This window comes from Chroicocephalus ridibundus, chromosome 1, assembly GCF_963924245.1.
Source record: "Chroicocephalus ridibundus chromosome 1, bChrRid1.1, whole genome shotgun sequence".
Classification (NCBI taxonomy): Eukaryota; Metazoa; Chordata; class Aves; order Charadriiformes; family Laridae; genus Chroicocephalus; species Chroicocephalus ridibundus.
In genome coordinates, this window is record NC_086284.1 from 13,703,301 (window position 1) to 13,727,752 (window position 24,452).

The following is a 24,452-nucleotide window of genomic DNA, read 5'->3' on the forward strand; positions in this document are numbered from 1 at the left end:
TTGTGAGACCCAAGATGCGCAAGGATTGCATTTTGTCCGTGGCCGTGTGGCTACAGTGTGCAGTAGCGAGCAAAATTACGGCCTGAGAGGTTTGGAAAAGCATAAAAGGTCTGGCAAGTCTGCTGGCCGAGTCGATATGTGCTGTGTATTGAGCCGTCGTACCAGCTCTTCACTTCCCTACTCCATGAATTTCGACATATGCTTTGCTGTGTTGGAGACCTCCTGGGTGAATGCTCTGCAGCTCTGAGCACGTGTGTCACGGGAAAGTTCTCTGTCTTCTGCCAGGGGCTCAGAGTTGGCAGGTGTATGGCAGGGCTTCCAATGGGAGGAAAAGTGGCGGTAAATATCTTGGTTTATTGCCTTTTTTATTTCTAGCTTGGATCCGTGGACTTAGAATCTATGCTGAATACTTCAGTCTTCTAATATCTGACTGTGTTCCACCATCATTAAATCAAATTCAGTCAAAAATGTAGGCTTTCAGAAGCAGACTTTATATTTTGGTCTTGTTCATACGTTGTCCAATAGTGCTCTGACCCACCTGGAGCATTCAGTTTTGTCTCCTCTTAGTATAAAATGTTAATTGAAGTTAGCGCATCTTTAGTATAAACAATAGGCAAAAATAATAGTGAACAAATCCATGTTTCTTTTACGCTTGGTGATATTTTTTTTTTCCTTCTTTTTTTACCAAATCAGTATTTGGTAAATTTTTGGTAAATTTGGTAAATTTTTTACCAATTTGGTAAATTGGTAAAAAAAAAATCAGAAATACTGATTTGGTAAAATCAGCTGAAACAAATACAAGACGTGAAAAGAAAGGGATTCAAAGGCTTTGTCTTACAAATGACTGACAACTAGTAACTTAGGTACAGAAAGTTGGTTTTTAAAGTCACTTTGAAGTTATGTAGGTTTAAAATATCAGATAACAAATAGAAGAATATATCTATTCTGCTATTATATAAGGCAACAGATTTGTTTATGAATAAAATGCTTTATATTTGAATTGAACATTTTCATTTCAGTTAAACTCATGGAGATCATAAAAAATACATAAAACATTACTGCAAATTTTTGAACTATAGATGTCACTGTTCGGTCATAAAATGAAGCACTGAAACAGCCTTATTTATTCATGCTGTGATTTCTACTTACAGTATTTCTAGATCAGCTACTTTGCCAAGTAACGATAAATCTTCCATAGGAATGGTATCAAAATGCAATGCCTGGTGCAGTCGCAGTTTTGTAATTCTTCAGACCCAGATCTCTACAGGTCCAGAAAGTTGTTCACATTGTCTGAATGAGATATGTTTAAGACACCAAAAATATAATCCCATCCTGCTGATGCTGACCAAACATGCTTTCTAGGAATCCCCAAAGTTGAATCTTTTTCTGTTCTTAACTCTGCAACCTTGAAAACAGCAGCGCTTCTATCTCCCTTCTTGTAGCAGGACAACAAAACAGCGTGATATTTGAGTATCTATTTCCTTCATCTTCAATTAAATAGGACTGGACTCTTGACTGAATACGCCAGCAAGTCTGGTTCCAAGTTTGTTCTCTAAAGCCTGTCCTCCAGAAAGAATTCGATTAGAGTAACTGAACAAGGCGAATTGAACCGCATAGGACATAAAAGATGTGGGAGTCTTAATGCAGAATTGCTTTTGCCTCATGCCTCCACTGGGCTTTTCCATAGCGTTTCCATGGAATTCTTTTCCTTGTAACTGTGATGGAAATTCCCACCTTGTTTCCTAGAACAGTGACTTTTAAAATACTTTTTTTTTTTTTAGATGTATAGATATAGAAAGTTTTTTAAAATATGTTTAAAAAGATCACCATTGAGAGACGATATTTCAGCTACATCAGCTTGATCTCCAATAATCTTGACACTGAATTGAGTTGCCTTCAACCGTTTCAGCTCTAACTCCAGCAGTACTGATGGCAGGAAGGTTCCTTGTTCCAGTTGTTTAATATACTATATTCAATAAGTATGTGAACCTCATAACTGGAGCTTGACCCTTGCCTACACATCCATTTGGGGCATTTGGATTGTGTAAGTAGTTTCTTTAAAAATCGGCCAAAGTTTTTTACAGATGTCCAGGAAAATTTTCCTAGTTCAACATCTCTCATCTAGGAGTCTTTCCATCCCAGGGACTGCCGACATGTTTCTTGCTCTTTCCGAATGAAAAAGCACTCAGATTTCAATATCCAGTACACAACATAAAGAGATGCACTGCCTTACTGGATTTCTTTGTGACCTTAAATAAAGTTTTTATTAATGGCATTGTGCCACATGAAATCACATGGAGAGGAAAAAAAAAAAAAAAGGAGATTTGTCATTTGATACTTGGCAGAGTGAACTGACGGGTTTAAAAACTTGGTTTTACTACCATGTTGCTCCTCTGTTGGCAAGAAACATGGAAGTAGGACTTCGATCCTCTACAGGGTCCCCCTCCACTTGAGTGGAGTTTTGTCTGAGGTATTGAAGCCAGGGATTAATCAGTCTCTTAATAGCACACACTGCACATAATCAGCTCTGATTAGGGCTGGTGTTGCCCAGGTCAGCCGGTATTATGAAGGTTATAGTTCATACCTGGATGATGTGCTTTATGAAAGTAGTAAGTATCACTATCACGTGTTTTATTACTGTCACTATCCATACTGTGTCATCCTTGTGAAGGGCAGATGTGGAAAAGCTCTCAGCTCATGTATTTGTTCTTCAGTGAAACCCCTAAAGGAACGTGGGCTGCCACTATCAGCAAATATGGTCTGTGTTTTCAAACATATTGGGAGATTCATCCTCGATCTAGAATATTTCTTTTGACCAGAGTTGTTCATGGATGACATTTATTCTTATCTGAATCATGACGATCAGGATGGTCTAGGCTGCAGCGATTCCTCTGGTGCCTGGTTGTAGACATGAGCCCTAATTGTCCAGACATCCCAGATAAACAAATTCGTAACTGGCATTAGTGTAGACCATACAGACGTACCAGAATGAGTATAAACATCCCCTTTCCTCCACAGCACAATATATTATTTGGACTAAAGTAGCCTAATGGATCCCCTTGTGTCTAGGCAGATACAGTGGTCGGCTTCTGATGTATTTCTCTGTGTCCCTCACCTCCCAGGCTACCAGTGCAATTGCCTCTCCCAGTTTACTGGAAGGAATTGCGAGTCAGAGATCACAGCCTGCTTCCCAAACCCCTGCCGGAACGGAGGCTCATGCGATCCCATCGGCAACGCTTTCATCTGCAACTGCAAAAATGGCCTGACGGGAGTAACGTAAGTGACCCTCTCCAGGTGGGCCACGGGAGCTTTTCAATTCAATGCTGGTGGGCTTTTTGATCAGGCATTTTGTACCCAAAAGCTGTGATTCACCTAGCAAAAAATAACCCAAAACTTAGTTTTAAGTCTAAGCTAATGACAGATGAGAAATGCATGAGGTTTGCATGTTCAGGAATTCTTTTCTGAACTTGGCCCCCTAAATTATTGTTTCAGGATGTTATGTCCAGACAGTTTTCACTGAGGTATGCACACCTAAGTGTTAGAAGCTTTTTGAGCAATCCCATAAAGCCTGTGGAAGCTGCTATGTATTCTTTTTTTTTGAAAATGAATCAATTATTTAGTCACCTTAGCCCTGACATAAAAGCCAGATTTACTGCATTCATTTTAATAGGCACAACCTGGAACGCAGAAAATTCCATCTGAACATGAGGAGGAACTTCTTTGCTGTGAGGGTGGCAGAGCCCTGGCACAGGCTGCCCAGAGAGGTGGTGGAGTCTCCGTCTCTGGAGACATTCCAAACCCGCCTGGACGCGTTCCTGTGCCACCTGCTCTGGGTGACCCTGCTCTGGCAGGGGGTTGGACTAGATGATCTCCAGAGGTCCCTTCCCACCCCAGTCCCACCCTTGTTCATGTACCTGGTGTAGGAACAGAAAATCCCCTGACCTCCCCATCGACGTGCTTTTTTGTAATATAGTTTGTGTACTGTTTGTACTTTTTGTTCTGTCTTTTTTTTTGATCCCCTCTTCTTTCCAGTTCTCCTCTCTCGTTAAGGTTCCCCCCACTTCTCTAATATTTGCTCATTTTATCTCCAGCCCTAAATAATTTTACATAGTATATCCTCCTCTTCTCTTAAATAAGTACTCTGCTTTTTTTAGTATATTTTTTTCTCAACTATTTTCGCCTTTAATCCTCCTAATACTTTGTGTTGAATCCCATGGGATGGTCCCAAAACAATATAAAAAGCCTGAGATTCTCTGTTACATTCAGTGAGCCTCATTAGAGTCAAGGAGCCTTTTTCTATCAGATGCTTTAAACTCTTATTTCCTTCTTGATGTTTCCATTATATTATCTAAAGAACCCGTGGAATAGCTGTATAAAAAATTAGATACCATTAAATAATATGATAGTAATAATAAGATCATTTGCCAAGCACCAGCAAGGTGTTAACTGTAATGTACCACTTTGACAAGATAAGTCATCGTGTACAAGCTGGGTTGTTTACTAGGTGTTCTCCAAACTCCAGACTCTCCTTTTCTTCTTTGAAGGTGTGAAGAAGACATCAATGAGTGCGAAAGAGAGGAATGTGAAAATGGTGGCTCCTGTGTCAACATATTTGGTTCATTTCTGTGTAACTGCACCCCTGGCTATGTGGGGCAATACTGTGGTCTTCGCCCCGTGGTGGTTCCCAATATACAAGCTGGGCATTCATACGTCGGCAAGGAGGAGCTGATAGGAATAGCCGTGGTCCTGTTTGTCATATTTGTGTTGATCGTCCTCTTTATCATCTTTCGTAAGAAAGTATTCAGGAAGAACTATTCCCGCAACAACATTACGCTCGTACAGGACCCGGCCACTGCTGCCCTGCTCAACAAGAGCAACGGCATCCAGTTCAAGAACATCAGGAACAGCGGAGACACCAGAAATATCTACCAAGAGGTTGGGCCTCCACAGGTTCCGGTGAGGCCGATGGCCTATACCCCGTGCTTCCAGAGTGACTCAAGGAATAACCTGGACAAGATAGTGGATGGGCTTGGCGTGGAGCACCAGGAGATGACCACATTTCATCCCGAGTCCCCTCGAATACTGACGGCCAGGCGGGGGGTGGTGGTGTGCAGCGTAGCTCCAAACTTGCCCGCAGTGTCTCCCTGTCGTTCCGACTGCGACTCCATCAGGAAGAGCACGTGGGATGCTGGGACAGAAAGTAAGTACCACTGCATGCTGGTCTCGCTCTTCCCTGATGTAGGTAAGGGTTGCCTTCAGGGTGCAGCAGGTACAGTGGCACAGGTAGTCTTAATGCTTCAACCTCATCCACTTAAAATTGTTACATTTCTCTAAGTGATTTGATTTAATTTTGAAAGGTTATAATTAAACTAGGCGTACAAGACCTCTACTTCTATGCATTATGTATGACTAAACGCATTTATTTCACTTCTTCAGAAAGCACAGATGAGTAAGTGCTCTGAGCGTTCTTCAAGTGTTACAATGCAATCGCCTTTCTATTGGAAAAAATAATTTGGAGCAGAATTCTCGAGTATATACTCTGCTAGGTTTGGGCAGTTTGGCTCCCATTGGAGTTAAAAACATTTAAACCTTCTGCGGGAAGCAATTGTGTTTTGCAGCAGGGACAAACGAACTAATATTCTCTACTTCCAGTGTCTATGAAGTGAAGCAGAAAATCATGCACTACTTACAGGATTACCTTTTCAGTCCATTGCACTCCCATCTGCATCCGGTATCAGGCTGATCACAAAATTTCTGATCCCCACACTTACCCTGTTTGTGCTCTGGTGGTTTCTTGCCTGATAACACAGTGCCCCCTCCATTCCTGAACGAGTTGCTGGACATGCAGCAACCTTCACATATTCTGTAATAGCAGGAAATACGAGTTTGCTGGGACAGAGTTACAGTCCTATGTTTGTCTGTCCGTGCGAGTCAGAACGTGTCAATATGGACTGGGAAATGTTTGCTTTAGCATACGGGGGTTTTTTATGATGTTTTCTCTTTTCAGCCATTTTCCCTAACACATCTTCAACCCCACTGCAACGCAGCCTTAACCAAAACTGTCAAAAAAAACTCCATGACACAGAAACCTTCGTACTCCTGTAGTTTTAGGCAATAGGAATTGAGGGAAAGAGAGAGGAATCTGGCACTGCCTCATACCTGTGCCCTGACCTGCACACTTTCATCTAAGGCAGCAGATTGGCTAAGGTCTTCTAGTGAAAAACAGGAATTATTTTTAATTTCTTTGGGCTGCATTTCACAGTTGTGTTGTGGTTGACCTGTTAAACCACTAAATATAATTTTGCTGATTGAAAGCATCAGCACGCCAGCCCCCATACATGCTCTGTTCTGTATTTTATTGGGTGTTTCTGCCGCAGACACTGCTGGTATCTGTATGAATTTCTGCACAGCGTGAGGCCGGGCCGTGGAGACGGACCTCGGCTGTCAAGGAGTGGGAGGCAGTGCAGCTTTGCTACTGCAGCACTCGCTCCGTCTACTACATACCCTGCTTCTCAGCAGGAGCAAATCAGCCCGTACTGTATGGGGGCGCCTCACGCTGGGTAGAAATATCTGCAGCTAGCAGGTGGAGGGCTGTACCTACGTGCTCGCAGCACCTGAGCTTGTTCATTTGTAATTAGCTCAGGTATCTTATCTCAGTGCTTACTGTGGAGGATAACTTTTTATGGTCCTTATTATCACCCGTATAATGTATAGGCGACTGTGTTTATTCATGTGTGTTTAATTACGTGAGAATTTATACCATAGGTTGCAGTTACATTTCTAAACTGTGTAAGAGTTGTCAAGACTGAATGTCCCTGGTGAAAAGCAATGTAAATCGAAGCATAATCTATTATATGTCAGTGGTGGAGCCATTAAAATCTGATCCAGGGGCCACTGATATGAATATAAAGATGCACAGTAACTTTATTGAGCATTGGATGAGTCTTTAATGAGGCTCTCATATTAGGAAATGAACAGTAAAGGTAAATGTAACTGTGATCTCTTGTATAAGATGTTTATACCACATTTTTTAAGTCATCATTGCTGCTGAGACTACATGTCATCTAAAAAGGTGATGCTGAATATAGGTGATTCTTCCTTGATTATTACAGTGGTGTCAGCCACTTGAAAGACTCTTTGGGCTTCAAACACTTCAAAAGTCTAGGTATCTTCCGTCAGCTGCCTTCTTGACCAATAGGTCATTTTCTCTGTCTGAAGGGAATAATTTTATTCTGACAAAAATAATAGAAGGCTACTTGTTGGCAGGATTTAGACATCTCTGTGGTATAAATAGACAAACGCGCATACCTAGAGAGTACCATTTTGCTTTTTTTTCGCTGTCAATGAAGGTAAAGGGGTTGATGACGCTGAAGAAGTGACCTGTTTTGCAGGAAGTAATAAAGGCAGCAACTCTGAAGTACAGTCCCTCAGTTCCTTCCAGTCTGATTCCGGTGATGATAATGGTAAGAAATGGTTTTATCTTTATTATGCTTGGGACGGAGCTATTTAACTCTCTTTCTAATTATTTAAAAGATTTAGGTGACATCTAGAAAACCCTTTAATGATGCTAGAAGTCATGAAGTCTTGGGTTCAAATTCTCACTTTGTGTCCATTTCTTAAATTATAGGAACATAATTAAAATCTTGATGCTTGGACCTGTTGTATCAGCATAAAGCTTTACAGTGAATTAGAGGTGTGATACAGCAGAGTCATGTAGAAATTGTATAATTTTCCCTCTTGGGAGAGGATAACTTTCATGTTTCATCGGTCAAATTAAAGGGAATTTGTGTGCCGTTTGCCAGGTCTCGTGCATGGTCCCAACAAAACTCTCCTGGTGCTCGGCAGCAGCAATGAGGGGACGAGCCCGTCCCTGGTGGCTTGGCCTTTCCCTGGCGATCACGGCTCAGCGAACAATAGAGCACCATTAAATCCTTGCTCGGTGCGTGTTCATTCCCCGCTCTCATGTCCTACATCATTATCTCAGCGGGCGACATGGGCAGAGCCATACACACAGCCTGAAAGAGGCCTACAAAGTCAGAGCAAACCTTTGTTCCTGCAGCCCATGTATGTTGAGCGGTGGGTCTGAGAAAAGGCAAGATGTTTCTGCCAGGGAGGGATGATGGATGTCAGGGAAGCCTCATGCAGATACGCAGAAAAAGATTAGCACAAAGAAATTGCACTTAGTTTCCTCAGCCACCAGTTAATGAACTGTCTGGAGACTCAGTTCCTCAGTCATGTCATGCAGCTCTTCCCTAGGTACTCCTAAATGTTGGAAAACGCACTTAAAGAGAAGTGCACTTGCAGTTCCTTTCAGTTCAGCTGTAGCTGAAGCATCAAGAGTATTTTTGTCAATTTTCTCAATGCTTTTCTGCCCCTGCACCCCCAAAAAAACCCTTTAGTGTTTTTTTAGAATAATTATTATAATTATGATTATTTTAATAATATATATTTATATTATAATTACTTTTAGAATAATTATTCAAGTGGTCATTTGTTGTATGTGATTACTTTTTATATCTCCCAAATTCTAATTAAGCTTTTCAAGCATTTGCTCCTGCCCCCATCTAAATCAGTGACACGGTACCCACTGAAGCTGGATCGGACCTTCTGTGCCCCCTCACTTTTTGTGAAAGCTGTATTTACAATACGGCCTTTAGAGATAACAGCGCTAGTTCAGGGTCTAAACAAATCCATACCTCCAGGGAGAATTAGGGAAGAAACTTAAATCATCTAAGTCGTTTTGCAGAGGTTAATGCAAGACTGCACGTTCTGGTTTTCTTGCAGCGGCAGGGAAAGCTTGCAGTGAAAGACCTGAAAATATAAATACAGGCATAAATAAGCATATACATGCTCATATATGGGTACACAGGGGCTAATGGATATCCCTCTGGAAGCCATAAATCCATCCCCTTCCTGTCATTTTAATTCTTTGTGCTTCACATCCCCGCAAAGGTTAAAAGGTTGTCAGTGAAACCGCAACAAACGCGATAACAGCATCCGCGCTCTTTGGGGAGAGAGGACGGGCTGCTCCTCCTCCAAACTCCTTCCCCCAAAGCTGAGGGCGATGTTGCCTGGTGCTTGAGTCACACTGCTGTACAAAGGTCTGTGCCAGCACTGCCTTGAGAGACTGGTTAATCGCTTCCGACTGGGGAAACCTGTTTTGCACCTGAGAAGCACTGGGATGCATCCCGCTGAAGGTGTGAAGAGCCCTGTGCTGTTCAGTCTGTACCAGGTGCAGGCAGCCTCCGCTCACCTCTCCAGGGTGCCTGGAGCCTTTTCTTACTGGATTGAATAGAGGTTGTCTCACCCTGCAAACTTTTTGGGTGTGATTTTGAGGCTACTTTTATTTCTTCTACCTTATTTGTGCCGCTTTTAAATTGCTCAGCTCCCCTAGTCTTGCTGAAAGTACTCAGCGGTATTTTTTGCGAGCAAAAATAAAAAATTTTTATTAGCCACAATTCTTTTAAAAAAAGAAGTTGCACACTTGCGGGAATAATATTTTGAGAAGTCACTTCACAGGCAAGTTAAAAGTTTCCGCGGTAAGCTATTTTGAATGGGGGAGGATGTGACAAAAGTGTATTTTTAGGTTCCTGTCTCACTGCAGACCAATAGCTGGTTGTGCTGGGAAGCCCAAGGCACTGCTGTCGATGACACCAGTTTTGGATTTGGCTGTTGCCTTGCGCTGAGCTGCCTGGGGTAGAAGCTTCCTCCCTTCCGCGAACACGCTCTGCTCAGCTCCCAGCAGAGCCAACCCTCAGTCGCAATGAAGACTGTGCTGGCCCTGATTTTTGACCTTCTGTTTTTCGCTCTTGGTTGTTCTCCTGTTACAGTTTACTGATTCCCTCCACCTCTTTTCCCACCCACGCAGCAGCTAATTACATGGAGTCACTTATTGTTCCATAATGTTTATTATGCATTAGTCAATACAAGCCTCCGTAGTAAAATACCAATAACCAATAACCAAAATAACATAGACGTGCTCAACGTAGACATAGAACATGGTTTCTTTGGCTTACCAAGGCTCTTTTTGCCAAGCCTTCACAAGGACTGAGGAAATGGGATGAGATCCTTGATCCCATGCCCAAAATTTAACAAAGGTGTCAAAATATTCAACATATATTTGAATGGCACTAATGCAGCTAACGTTTCTTGTGACCTCTAAGTCTGTTGGCTGTGTGAAGCAAAAAAGTATGTCTTGCCCAACATTTATGGTCCTATTCTTAGCCTACTCCAACGCAATCGTTTTTTTCATAATTAAAGACAAAGGAAAAGGGATTGATCCAGTACCTACTGAACCAGAGCTTTACCTCTGGTTTTGGTGGGTTTTATTTCAGGTCCCCAAAGGCAAGGGTGTTAGTTGGTCCAAAATGCAGATCATCTCGAGAACCACACATTGTAGGCCTGTTGGACTCCACATTAAACAATTGCAGTCTATCTTAATTATTTCAAGGGAAAAGTATGTTTTGGTGAAACACGTGCAAAGAACACACAAAGCATTTGTGAAAATACCCTTGTCACAGATCAAAATTTGAACCACACCTACCTGGATGCGTCCTCCTAATTATAGCGGTACTGCTTAATGTCCCAGAGGTGTTACACAGCAGAGCACAAATGGTAAATAAGTACAACATTCCCCTTAGGAAATAGATTGAGCTCAGCACCGTTTCAGATGGTGTGATGGTCTAAAAGATAATGATCCCTTGGAGCACATGGCACTGTCTCTGGAGAGCTTTAAGCAAGAATGGATTAGAAATTAGTGTCAGGTAGACAAGATACCGCTTTGGTTAATTGAATCAGCTGGCCAGTCTGCTTGAATTTATGAGGTGATACACATCATCCCATATGCCTTTCTGGAAATGCTGGTTTGGAATTTATCACCACTTTGAAAATGTATGGGATTATCTGAAATGAAATGTCCTGCAACCCACTGCATAAATCATGCATTGGTTGGCAGCCTTTTCTTTTTTTTTTTTTTCAATGTCAGTTCTTTCCGTTTGAGACATTTCAGACAATTTATTGTGGTAACATATGATGTGTGTTTTAAATACTAACCTGAAGCTGTCCTTCCCCTCCCTTTATTTTCTGCTTTCCCTCCCCTGCAAGCTTCCATAGTGACTGTCATACAGCTTGTCAACAATGTAGTTGACACTATAGAAAATGAAGGTATTTAAATTTTTTTTTTCTTGTTATGCAACAATGCTTCCTGTTTTCATTGTGAAACATTCCAGCAGAACCTCACTAATCTACACTGACCAGCAAACCCGTGGAGGGGATGGGGATTTGCAGATCAGCATGTTCACCAGCAAACACGAAAACACCAGAGTGATGGTCCACCAAATATCTGTGGGTGGTTGGAGGTGGCAGAAAAGGTGTCAAGGCCTTCATCCTCTGCTGTTCAAGTCAATGTTTTTGCTTGCTTATTCCATTGCCTTCAGAAAGAATAGGATTAGGTTGATAATGGAGACAAATAATTGAGATTATCCCGGGAAACAGAAGACGACACAGGAAGGCTGTCGGGTATCCCAGGCTGCAGTAAAGCTGGGCTGTGCGCTCCAACGGGACCACGTGGAGAGGAGCAAAGTGGTGGCAGGCAGGTGGCTGGTTTCTCCCAGGTAACGCAGTCTCAAATAGAAGATGTGTAGACACAACTGCGTGGATGCCACGTAGCAAGGCAGCCTCCTGCCACGGCGTTTCCCCTGGAGCTGATGTGCCCATTGAATAGAGGAGTTGGGTCCAAGGACCTGGAGAAACCTCAGGCACATTGTGTTACAAGTGAACTGGTTTCCCTACCTGTAAAACAGGAATATCACTATTTTCCTCTTCTGTAAAGGAAGGAAACAGAGGAAACATGATAGGAAACATCACAAAGATAAACATTACCTTCATTTAATTGTGCAGCATGTATCTTATCCTTGGGAAAATGTCAACTCCACATCAACTCAAGTTATCCACAAGTCCAAAATTTAATCTGTCTTTAGAAAATTTAAGCCAGGTTTTGCAGACTTCAGGTAATCCAATCTGAATAATGCTTAAAGATGATAAAGTAAATTCTTTATGGGCAACGACTGATTTTTTTTCTTGAGCTAGTGTCATGGTTGTTTTGAGAAACACTTTTATTCCTAGCTAGTGATGGGACTTCTGTATTTGTCTATAGTATATTTACTGATTTCCTGACATGTAAGAGTGCCCTTCTTCTGGCTATCAAATAGAATCAATTAGCCAAGGTTAACTCAAAAAGAAAGTCCTACTCAAAAAATAAGAGACTTACACTGGAAAGAAAGCACAGACGCAGTAAATGGCGTTGCCTTCCTAAAGGAAAGCTTAAGCAAACACATTGGCTCCCCATCATGCTTTACAGGTCAGAAAAAGCCAGTCTGGCAGCAATTTCAAGAGGCTGTCACCGAAAATGCTTTACCCACTTCCCAGTTCCTTATATGCGACATATGAATCTCGCATGCGCTGCGGCAGAGCTGGTGAAAGCGGTGAATCGTCAGCTGCACTGGAGCTCCCGGTGCGTGTCGGGCAGAACCGCCACTGCGGAGCCGCGGGAAGAGGGGGCTCCTTCCCCTGGAGCTGCCGGGGGTCGTGCGAGTCAGCAAATTAGTGAGGTTCTCCTGGATCCTGAAAGCACACAGCTCAGAGGGACCTGACGCATCTCGGGTGCAATGTCATTAGACTGACCAAAAGATGGCAAATCCTCCTTACAAAAATGAGAGAAGTGGAGAAGAAGAGTGGTTAGGGCCGGTTCAGACATTGCTGCTAAACCTGCAGTAGCCCCAACCCTCCTCACCCCAGGCTAACACAGAGCAGGGAGAAAGCTACTGTCTGGCTAATGAGAGAACGAAGATATCACCGTCACCACATGCACCGTGTGGTGACAAGCAAGGGCAAGAGCGGTGTTAATAGATGGAGGCCTGGAGAATGGTCTTCTCTTCCCTCGTCTGTGGCTGAGCCCCAGAAGTTAAGTTCTGTGATGCCATAAATGTCTGTTGTATCTGGCCAGACGTCCTCCAGCAATGCAGTCCAGAGACCTTGCCCAGTGACTTCCTGCATGAAGCCCAATAACATGCGGCTGAACAAGAGCATCTCATCTAGAAAACGCTGCAGCTTATTCCCCGCTCTTGTCTCACATAAAACCTCTTTCCTTGCTCTCTCCCCCACCCCTGCACCCTCTCCATACTGGAATGCCTCCCTCCCCACCGGCTAGCATGGCAGTGCAGGTGGGAGGTGGGTGTGGGGTGGCGAGGCATTGTAGCTGACGGCCCCATTAAATGGCTTTGTATTCTATTCTATTCAGGTTCTTATACCGTGCCCATCACCATGGTATCTGAGCCCAGGTGGGCCCAGATTTGTTTGAACCGGCCCTGAGAATGGTAGATTCTTATTTTTCTGTTTCAAAGTGAACAAGTGAGAGAGAAATGTACTTTGCAATTATAAACCGTAGAGATGGCGGATAGCCCTTTTTGTATTAAGAAATCCAGCTCTAATGTAATTCCGTATCTGTTCAGTGAGGGTAAATAATTAAGACGTGATAGAAAAGGAATATAATACATGACATAATAATTTCTTTATGTATGTCTGCATTTGACTGGGCAAGCTTATCTTGTACGCTAAAATAAAGAACAATTAAAAATCCTATTAAAACGACACTGAGGCAGCTGTACTTTAGAAATATGCATGCAGAGTTTTGTATTTTCACGTGTAATGCTATGCTGGTAACAAGCTCCGAGTTACCAGTTTTTACTTTTCACTTTGTATCTGACAGTGTCTGTTATGGATCAAGGACAGAACTACAACAGAGGTGATTTTTCTGAGACACTTTCTGCCTGTTGGACTGGGCTGGGGTGGGCAGGGCATCAACTTGATCTGTTTTTTTCTTGAACTGCTTCACGTGTCCTCTTTTGTTTGAATTCTGTTGCGTTCAAATGCTGCATGAGAATGGCCAGCCACTCTTTTTATATTTCAGGATCCAGTTTTCAGTCAATCAGGTTATTTGCTTGCACACTTTCTTTCTTGAAACGAAGTCATTGGAGGTGGAAGGGGAGATTAGAGTGATACCATAAGCATGCCTTTATAGATTTTTTTCAAATAGCTGTGAAAAGCATTAATTCAGAGATTTTTGTTAGTTTGATTTCTTGGACACGTAGTTTCTAATATGACCTAGTAGCATCCTAAAAAGCGAAGTGCCTGAGAGTGGCCGTGTTTTGTTTCTTTGCCTGTTTGCATTAGCATCATAATACAATTTCTTCTCCCTCCCTACCCCTCCGGTCAGAGCATGGCTGACCTGTGTCGATGGCCTGTGGCGCATGCTGTGATTTGAACGTGCTGCGAGGACTGAGAGGCGAGTGCATGCAGGACGCTTCGTTCTCATTAGTGACCCCATCCTAACGGAACTCTGTGGTTCTCTTTCCTGCTGCAGCGTATCATTGGGATACCTCTGACTGGATGCCAAGTGCTCGCTTGTCCGACATCGAGGAGGTGCCCAACTTTGAGACGGCAGATGGAGGCTCGGCTCACCACGGCAGCACCAGAGAGCTGGAAACGGATTACTACCTTGGTGGCTACGACATTGACAGCGACTACCCTCCTCCTCACGAAGAGGAGTTTTTAAGCCAGGACCAGTTACCACCTCCTCTTCCAGAGGATTATCCGGACCAATATGAAACCCTCCCGCCCTCGCAGCCGGTCTCAATGGCAAGTACGCTCAGCCCCGATTGCAGGCGACGGCCACACTTCCACCCTAGCCAATACCTCCCTCCTCACCAGTTCCCCAATGAGACGGACACCGCAGGGTCTCAGACTGGGAACGAATTTAGTACTTTTGCTGTTGGCCCAAGCCAGAACACAGAAAACGTTAGTGCAGGTAAGATGCCCTTATCCTTGCACAACTCTCTAGATGCCTCCTCCTCTGACGTCTCAGCCAGCTGCGGCTTTGATGACTCCGAAGTAGCCATGAGTGACTATGAAAGCGTGGAGGAACTCAACCTAGAAAATGTTCACATTCCATTTGTGGAGACCCAGCATCAAACGCAAGTGTAAAGGAAGCTCCCCTCTTCTTCTTCTTCCTCCTCTTCCTCTTCTTTTTTTTTTTTTTGGTCATTTGGTCCAATTAATAGTATAAATATTGAGAAGAAATTTTGCTGAAGGCGTATCTATATATATTGGGCAAGACAAAAATACAGTATACCCCATTATTAACTTGTTCAGAAATGATACTGTATGTGCAGACACGAAGAGACCAATTGTGTTATGTATTACACATCACAAAATTGTTACAGACAATCTGGAGAGTATGTACCTTCTATTTATTACCAAGAGTAAAACTCAACTTTTGAGGCAGGGGGAAACAATAATTGCTAAATAATTTCTTTCTCTCCCCCAAAGTTTGATTTTTATTTTTTTTTTTGGTATTGTATTATTAAAAGTGTTACAGTGTTATGATCTCCCCACAGTATTAAGGAACTGGTATGGATCATTCCAAGATGCACCGTTGCATGAAATTTTATGTCAGTGAAAGAGTGAAAGCAATTGATGGCTGGGGCTGCTGTGTACAACACGTCAGATGGCTGAAAAAACAGCATTTACAAATTGACCTATGAAAGACAAGCGACCAGTCATTTGTCCATAAATATTTATCTATACTTTTGTTCATTGCATAGCATTTCATTCTGCTTTGTGTGCATATAGAGCAACATATACACAGCATATATTTACTACAAATTGGCCTACTTTGGTTGCCATTTTTTAAAACCTGATGGCAGGTGCATGTGCATAACTTCACCCCTGTGGACTTCTAAAAATGTCAGAGTTTGCTCAGTAACGGCCCAGTTTTGCCTCAGCTGCATATGCACAGCCTCCCTTGACTTCTGTATGCAACGTCAACGTGGCTCTGAAAACATCGGGAAACCCAACTCTCTACAAAGCGCTGCTGATTTCTTTTGAAATTCCTTGCTTGGGCAATCGCCTCTCTAGCAGCAGTCATCGTGCTGCAATTATTGCCGTAAAGTTGTTTGCAATTAAGTTGCATATAAAGCAGCTGAAACTTCACATCGTTAGCTTAACGTCATTTGCCAAATGTCCATCTTTAGAGTTTACGGGATGAGTTCTCAGCTGCTGTGAACTGACTCGGTCAGTGGAACTGCACGGACGGGCTGCAGCCAAAGATCTGTCCCTAGATTTTCCGCTGGATGTATGATTTCCTAGGATTTGAGGACTTCCAAAGGTTGTTTGCAGACTTCAGAATATGGTTGTGGGATAAGGAAAACCACGGCATCAGTATGCTTTTCTGCTTCCCTCAGCCTGATGGGAGTAAATGGCCTTTCACACTGCTTTGGCCTGAGCAGCTAAGTGCAATATGGAAATAGGGGGTTTTCACTCAATGTGTTAAAGCAGATTATACATACCTGTTGCTTAGTTCTATGAAAATGTTTTTACCACTGTATTTTACAGCATCTGTGTACTTTATACAGTGAATGTGAGTCTGCAGTCTTCATTACTGCTGGGTTTTCATCCATTTCTTCCATGGCATAATTCAGGCATTGTTATAGACGAACAGATTCATTAACAGTTTTCCTCTGCTGCTTTCCACGTCCTGTCTCCTGGTCAAACATCTTAGCTGAATAGTTTCAGCAGTTATATTCCAGGGCAACATGTTCTTGACTGACTTGAGTTTCACTCAAAATTAAATTATGGGCCATTTCTTGACATACAGGAAGTGTTTATTCACATAATTGCCCCCAACAAAAAGAAATTGTTCATAGAATGTCATTTAAATAATTGCAGCTTGTAACACTTTTAATAAAACAGGATTTCTAAAATTCTCTGTGTAGGTACAATCTGTTGCTGCTTCCCTCCAATAGCTTATATAGCTGTGAAAGAGTGGTGCAGATATTTTCTTTGGGGTGATGCAGCAATTCTTCACTAGTAAACAGCTCATTATACAGATACATGAATAAATTGAGTGAACTTCTAGAAAGACCACGTACTGCACATACAAGTATTAGCAAGTACTTGTCTGCAAATAGTTCCTGTCCATTGAATTTATGAATGTCACTCGGTCTTCTCAAAGTAAACATGCTTCTGTAACAGTGATATATTCTGAATGTGCTCATGGTACGTTTCAACCCCTTTTCCCTGCTGTTATCCCTGTGTTTTCAAGAAGAATAAAAAAATGGAGATTTGTATCGCGATTGCAAGGAACTGAGAGATTTGCCAATAAGCCACGAAATGGTTTGGCAAGCCTAGAGGCACAGGTAGAGGATGACTCGCACTGGTCATGAAGACTATGTTGCAGGAAAGCAGATGCAATTAGATTGATGTCTCTTGAAGAGTAGGAACATCTCCGTTTGGAAAACAAAGCTGCAAATCTAGCTGCACTTTTAAAGCTGGTGTGACTTCCTGAGAACGCGATGCTCTCTTAGCATCGGGCTGCAGTTTACATGGGGTGCGCTCCTACTCAGTTTTGGTGTGAGACGGTTTTATCCATTATGCAGTTAGTTCTGTTTGAGCCCCCAGCTAGTTATGAACTGTACTTGCCATCTGTTTCCTGTAGTGACAATTCTTGAGTAAGCCTGAGACACCGATATCAAAACTTTACTTGGACATATCGAGCGTGTCACGAGGGAGAACACCATGGGAGCCTAGCAGTTGCCATACAAAAAAATAATCAATGTTTCTTACCAAGCTTGTTGCCTCAGAAATATCTTGTTGGTAGTGAGTTTTACTAGTAAAATATGCATAAATACAATGTATAGTACTTTTTCTGTTTTGATGTTGTTGCCATTGCATTTCACTGAACGCCTACTTATTAAAGTGCTGTTGGGAAGGTGCCAAGGATCCCCCATTCGGCCTTCTCTGTCCCCCTCATGATTTCTATACCTCAATATCTCCTCCTCTCCAAATCGAATAGGCCTAATCCATCTTCAAATAGAGGCTCCTCTGCCAATATTGGTACTTCTGTGGCCTTTCTGGTTTTGTTCTGGCTCTTTTTGATAGTGATAAGACCTGAATGCAGATCTTAAGGTGAAATACCTCTTAGGGAGTAAGGTTTTCATGTTAACATCTCTCTTGTTAATCCAAACCATTTTATTTTCTTTTTAATTCCTGCTCTACATGGACAAGCCGTAATCTTCTAACCTGGAAGATAATAACACATTCATAACCTAATGTAAGAATTAGTGGTCATATTATTCCATCCAATATGTAATTCTTTTTCTGCCATGTGATGATTTTTATATTGCTGCTGCTGTCATTGCCAGGTCCCCGGTTCTGTTAGAGCTTCCCCTCACATCTCTGTTTATCCTGTGTGTCGTATTTCAACTCACGTTCCTGTAGATGGCTCCACTACACGGTATTTTCTTTCCGGAGCATCTCTAGGAGAGGTTTCATAGACTTAATAAAGTACTTTTGAGCATCAGTGGATTATAATTCTTAGGCTCAGGGTAGCGTTTGCTTTTTGTAAAGAAACAACAACAGAAATAAGCAACTTATAGAAATGCAAATGCATGATTGTATCAGAAACCACTGACTGACTTTGCCAAGGGTGCATGAGTCGGAGTAACAGGGTGCTTGCTGCCTGGGTTTTGATCAGGTTGAGAATGTCGTGCACACTGACAGCCTTTTGGTAACTCTGGCAATGGAAAGAGCTTTAAAGTGACTGACAACATACTTTATGCTGACAATAACGCATTAGTGGCCTTGTGCAAAAGGAAAAATTAGGCTTATGTAACTTTCTTAAAGATGTTAATTATTTTGCCTTCATTTTATAAACATCCTATAAAAAAAAAAAAGGCGCGCACACACACACCCCCCAAAACCATAGATACTGCATATGGTTGCAGTCCTGAGCCAGTATCGTATAGCAGGGGAAAGGACCAAAGGTGACACCAAGGAGCTGCAGCATCATTTCCCTCCCATGGGGCCAAACAGACGGCCTCACTAGAAGACCACCGTAAAGTTGCCTTTCTCTAGGACCCTCCTATAGGACACAGCATATGAAGGCAACCAGGAAGATGTCACAATGCAGAGACACATGACAGTGCCGTGATTTCCAGGCAGTCAAGCTATTTTCCTAAAGCTGGGTGACATCTTTGATCCTGAATTATCCCACGGGTTTCCTAAGCCTATAGTTGCAGTACAAGGCTGGGAGGAGTCAAAAGCTTCTCACTGCTGCTGTTTTCCTGAAGTCAGAAAGTTGTGTGCTCCATCTCTCAAGCAGGATCTCCCTCTCCGCATGTCCCACAGACAAGTTAAATTCCAGTCTTCACAATTTTTTTTTTCTCCCCTTTTCCAAATTCTCTAGTGTAGTCTGAAGTAGGGCAAGCCTTGATGTATTGGTACCCTCTCCAGTCAGAAACTCCGACTGGGTGCAGCACAGTGAGGGAATACATGCCACTGAAATGCTGATTACTGGGGAGGCAGCAGCCTGTTGTCTCTGTGAGCCAGGGAGGTGGTCGACTTGGACAATATGACATAAAATTTTTTGTTCAGTATAACTTCCATTGCAAAGAGAAATGTGGGCTGGACAGGACAAATGGTTAAGAACACAGCTTTACTCCTCACCGAGTCCTGCTTGAAAAAGCTAAATGAATGGTGTAGCGTGTCCTTACAGCCGATAATGACGGCAGTCATGGGAGAGAGAGTTGAAGGTGCTCTGGACCAGTTTTGCTAAGCTTTGTTTGAAAAGGTAGCATGCTTAATAATGGAGAAAACCAGCTTTTTAAAACCAGTAGTGAAACCACATCTGTGGTTTGTTGGTATTTTTTGGAGCTACTCACTGATTAATAATGGACATTTCATAGGTTTCCAATGATAGAGCTACATCTACACATTCATTCTCTGATGGTTTAGCATCATCTACCATGCCGTAAATCTGTGCTTTTTGCCTGTTTGCATCTCTGTTCCTCTCAATACACCAAACTGTGTTTTGAGCCTTAGAAATTTAGACTATTGCCCATTATCCATGGCATTTAGCCTGTGTTTCATAAACTTGACATTTAACATCTCCATTATCAGAAGGGCCATTCAGTTAGTAAATCAGCTGCATCATCCAAGGGATGGGCGGATGGGGAGGAAATGAAATTAAATTCATTTCTTTATGTAATAATGAAAAGCAATAATTGCAAATATGTCGTATTACACAAAGGCCATAAGTAATCTTTACCAGTGTTAAGAGTGCACTTGAACTGTAATGTGGAAAGAGATTGGAGCCCTCAGAACTGTAGCATTCTTCTGTCATAGAAATACCTGAATCGCTATTATTTAACAATGCAAAGAGCCCATACTGCCGCTTTTCAGGAGGTGACAAAGATGTTTAGGAGTGAAAGCAGTTCTCTTTAAAGCACTGTATCGGAAAAGATTGTCTTGTAAATTTTACCTGTCGCAAGCAGGCTGGTTTGTAAAAGATGTATGTTTTGGTGTTTAAAAAGAAGTTTATAAAATAATGTATATAATGGTTTCAAATTACCAGGCTTTTGTAGATATTTGATGCCAATCAGGTCGCTTTAATTTTTTTTGTTTGTTTGTTTGTTTGTTTGATACAATTCTAAAGAGTCATCAAAGTTGGTTTAAACTTCTAAGGTAACAGCAAAAAAACAAAAGAGTTTTAGATTTGAAAACTTTTTACTCATTTCAAAATGTACTGTAACTTTCCTTTGGGTTCAGCTCTTTTTGTTTAACTTTTTTCTGTTTTTAAGAAGATGTTTTTTATTGACTTTTTTTAAATGAATGTGTTTTGCACAAAAAACTAGAGATATGATTTTTATGCCATTTCAAGTAGGTATTAAGAGATGTCATTTCTCCAATGACAACAAATTCAACCTTATGCAAAAGGGAAGGTTTATCACTTTGAGTGGGTATAGCCCTTCATCCGAAAACTAATTGTTCCTTCATAATTGCTGTTGGCAGTATTGTCTTGTGTTCTTTTGCTATAAAAACAAAATAACAAAAAAAAAAGTGTACAGGTTTGTAACTGCCAAAATTTGCTAAAGTTGATGGTTAAAACAAGTTTTCCAAGTAAACAAAAACAAAAGCCCAGCTGTGTTGACTATTTCTTGATTTTTCTCCTACTTTCAAAGGAGGGAACAAGATAAGACACGAGTTCTGCAAGGAACGTAGTGTTTCATTGCCTCTCTGTGTACGGGATTGCAGAAAATGCTATGTTTTTGGACTCTTCAAATTCATTTCATTATTACATGGCAATTCCTCCGCAGGGGCCCCTACTCGCACTGCAGAGCTCTCTTGCCAAGACTTGCTTAGCTGGTGTGTGTACGCTAAGGCAGTTGCCTAATTAAATCCACGTCCTCAAATGAGGCGTCATTGCATCGTGTAGCCATCTAGACAGTGAGCTCCATCGGCTGAGACAATTCCAGGGACAATCCAGCTGTCCTGTGTCAGCTGCATAGTAGGGGTACGAGGGACAGGTGCATAAAGCAGCGGCCACCTCCACAGTGCAGCAGGACAGATTTGCCTCCTGCCATGGCCATCTCCATCCTCCAGCATCATGGCACTGGCAGCTGGGACCAGCTGGGACAAATTCAAATGGGAAGTCCCAGGTGTGTAAGCACTGCCCCAGAAAAGAGCTACCCTTCTGGTAGGGATGATGCTCATTCCGCTCAGGGGGTTGCATTCAGGAACACCCCATTTACTTCTCCTTCATCACATCTATTCAACTCCACAGCCCAAGCTGCCCCAGCTGGGCTGGACTGAAGCATGGCTAACCTAGCCGCAGTGTGGAAAGAAGGCGAGATGTTCCTTCCAGAGCTCAATGAATGCCTTGCCAACAGGCAGCCAGGAGCACACCTTGCACTGCCGGAGAGGAGGGATGTTGCCTGCGGCATGGTATCCCATTAAAACAAGCGGGACTCAGAGCAGTGCTTGAACCAAGCCCACCAGCCAGGGTGGATATGTATATCCAGAAATACCCTTTCTCAATAATCCTGAAACCCAAGTTAAGCTGTGGAAAGGCAAAATATCAAGTCAACATCAGAAGTCTCTCTTCCCCCAAGAATACCCAAGTTCCTTTCCTAGAATGGATGAGTCCCTTACTTTAGACGGTTTCCTATTTATTTTTCTATTTCTATATTCCCTGCTTGTAGAGGAGTTCTTCTTTTCCACCTTTCCCAATAGGTTTTTCCCTGAGATCAGGGAAACATTTGTGGTAGCAGAAGTAGCACAACAGTTCAGCAAAGCTCACTGGCATAGTGAGATGGAGCAGAGCAGTATATGAGGAAGCAAGACTAGTTTGGAGAACATTCAAGACTGAATGACTTAAAATCCTTGCATCCGTTTAATGTCCAGAGCAAGAGATGAGGAACGGCATCAGTATTTCTTTTAGGATGGAAAAGATAAGAATTGAGGTGGCAAACAGGTCAAATTGCATGTAAGTGTTGTGTCAAAACAGCAGCGCGACCACTGGTTGTCCCCTTAACTTGGGCCAAAAATAAGCTATTTTTTCCTTCCATGTATTATAGTAAGAGGTTGTGTAAACTTGTAGCGTACCCGGTCCAACATGGTGGAAACCACCTCCCTCCACGAACACTGCAGTGAGGCCAGTGAATAAAGTCACACAGCAGCAGAAGCCATTACGGTCTAAAACTAAGCAGGAAAGATCTAGTAAGAAAAAAATGAGAAGGCGCAGACACTAAAACCACAGCTCTAGTGATTTCACTGGACCTGGAGGTTTTTTCACACAGCAGCTTTTTCTTTATTTCCACAGAAACATCGGTAATGCAAAGCATGAAAATTGGAATTAGGTGGATGGCTGCGGCATTTACAGCCTTTCAGAACCACTCAGGGAGTTCTTACAGTATCCTAGGGATTGGTCTGCTGGTGTGAAGAGAAGGAGAAACTCCTTCCTATCTGAAAACTTACTGAGCATTTCCATTTTCAGATCAAAAACGTTTCCCTGCTGGTAACACCCTTCCTGCTTCCCTTTTTCATCCTGCCTACCCCAACTCTTATCATGCAATGGGGGAAAAAATCAGTGCAGTGACTGTGACTTTCTCTTGAGTTCAGAGAGAGCCATTTAGAAATCCCCTACCCCTTCTCAGCGAGCAGGTGTATGCTGCCAGGAAGAAAGCCTTTTCCGAAAGGCACATCGGCCTGCTGGAGGAAGAACATGCACGGTTTGTAGGAGAGGAGGCAAGGAAAATGTAACAGCAGGTGAACATCGAGTTCTCTTAGTTTAACTGTTTCAGATGTATGTTCTCCCCAGCAGTACCATGAGTCCTTCTATGCATATATTTAGCTCATATTGCCAGTTAAACTTGCTTTTCTGGGCTTCCAGATACTACTTAAATTTGTTCTTTCCAGCATGAAACCCTCATGCCCCTTGGTTCTGGGGTGGAGGAGAGGTCATGTAGTAGGCTTCTTACAGGACTCAATGAGCCAGACACATGGAGATCTGGTGACCAGCCCTGGCAGGGAAAACCCTAGTGTGTCCCTCAGACCGCTGCCAAGTTACTTATAGGTGAGGTATGGCCAGGGACCGTCAAACGCAAGCCAGTTAAGGGAGTCTTAATTCACAGGCACGTGAGGTGTAAGTCCACTGCCAGTTTGATAAGACTTTTAGCTTCCAGCATCTTTGGAACAACATTCTACAACACACCTAACCTGAGCTCCCGCTAGAGCCAACGGACAGCCACGGGCACCTCTGGAGGGAGATGTCCTCCAGTACCAGCTAGGGGTAAACCCACCGAGCTCTGTGGACACACACAGCTACTCTGAAGCGGTTGCCTAGTGAAGAAAGAAGGTACAAAGAACCAGCTGCACAGAAGCCAGTTCCAGCTGTCCCACTTGGCTAGCTCTTGGCTTGCTCAGACATGCCATGAATCGCTCTCAAGGGAAGAATGCTGCTGTAAACTGGACGAGCAGAGAAAGCAGCTGCCTGCCGCAACCTACTGAGCAGTTATGTGGGAGTGTCTGCCGTTTATATGGCAAATAAAAAAAAAAGAAACTGTGAAGAGAAACTTTTCCCAAGTCGCTTTAAGGAATTTATTTTATTTAAAGTAACACAGAAAATTAAATGCATTAATTACTGTCAACACAATGTTGTAAGGTGATCGTATCTTTAAAAAACAATGTGTGAGGAAGCAGCACAAGTAGTCCAGTCCTAATACACATCAAAGGTGATGTGCTGATTTTTTTAAGTCCATTAGGTCACTCCTGTTGTCTTCAGTAACTTCATGGGGTCTCCCTGAGAATGGGATGTCTGTAACCCAGCAGCTGGGGCGTTACCACTGCCTAAACAGGAGCAGGAGGAATTTCTCCTGGAAATTGTTCGGGAGACTTAAATATGCTACTTCATGTTAGATGGGAATTGACAAGTGGTAAGGAGACCAGGTGCCTGCCACTCACCATCCCACTTGGGGCAAAGCAGGGTTAACAGTTTTTGTGCATCTTTTGGTCAAAGATTAACACTCGGAGTACAGGGGCTGCTGCCTGCAGGGCTTCCA

General features: G+C 42.7%; 1 protein-coding gene across 7 annotated transcripts in view; it reads left to right on the forward strand.

Moving 5' to 3' along the window:
• FAT3 (FAT atypical cadherin 3) overlaps positions 1-21,033 on the forward strand; it is a 425,569-nt gene extending 404,536 nt beyond the window's left edge. For 2 of the 7 annotated variants that reach the window (XM_063329048.1, XM_063329065.1), the window contains 6 exons: positions 3,123-3,276; positions 4,545-5,200; positions 7,350-7,463; positions 11,104-11,163; positions 13,766-13,801; positions 14,420-21,033. In XM_063329048.1, coding sequence (XP_063185118.1) covers positions 3,123-3,276; positions 4,545-5,200; positions 7,350-7,463; positions 11,104-11,163; positions 13,766-13,801; positions 14,420-15,039 — 1,640 coding nt within the window. In that variant the 3' untranslated portion in view covers positions 15,040-21,033. Of the gene's footprint in view, positions 1-3,122; positions 3,277-4,544; positions 5,201-7,349; positions 7,464-11,103; positions 11,164-13,297; positions 13,374-13,765; positions 13,802-14,419 lie in introns of all 7 variants that reach the window. The other 5 variants (XM_063329074.1, XM_063329092.1, XM_063329101.1 and 2 more) reach the window with 4 other exon arrangements.
• The last annotated feature ends 3,419 nt before the right edge of the window (positions 21,034-24,452 follow it).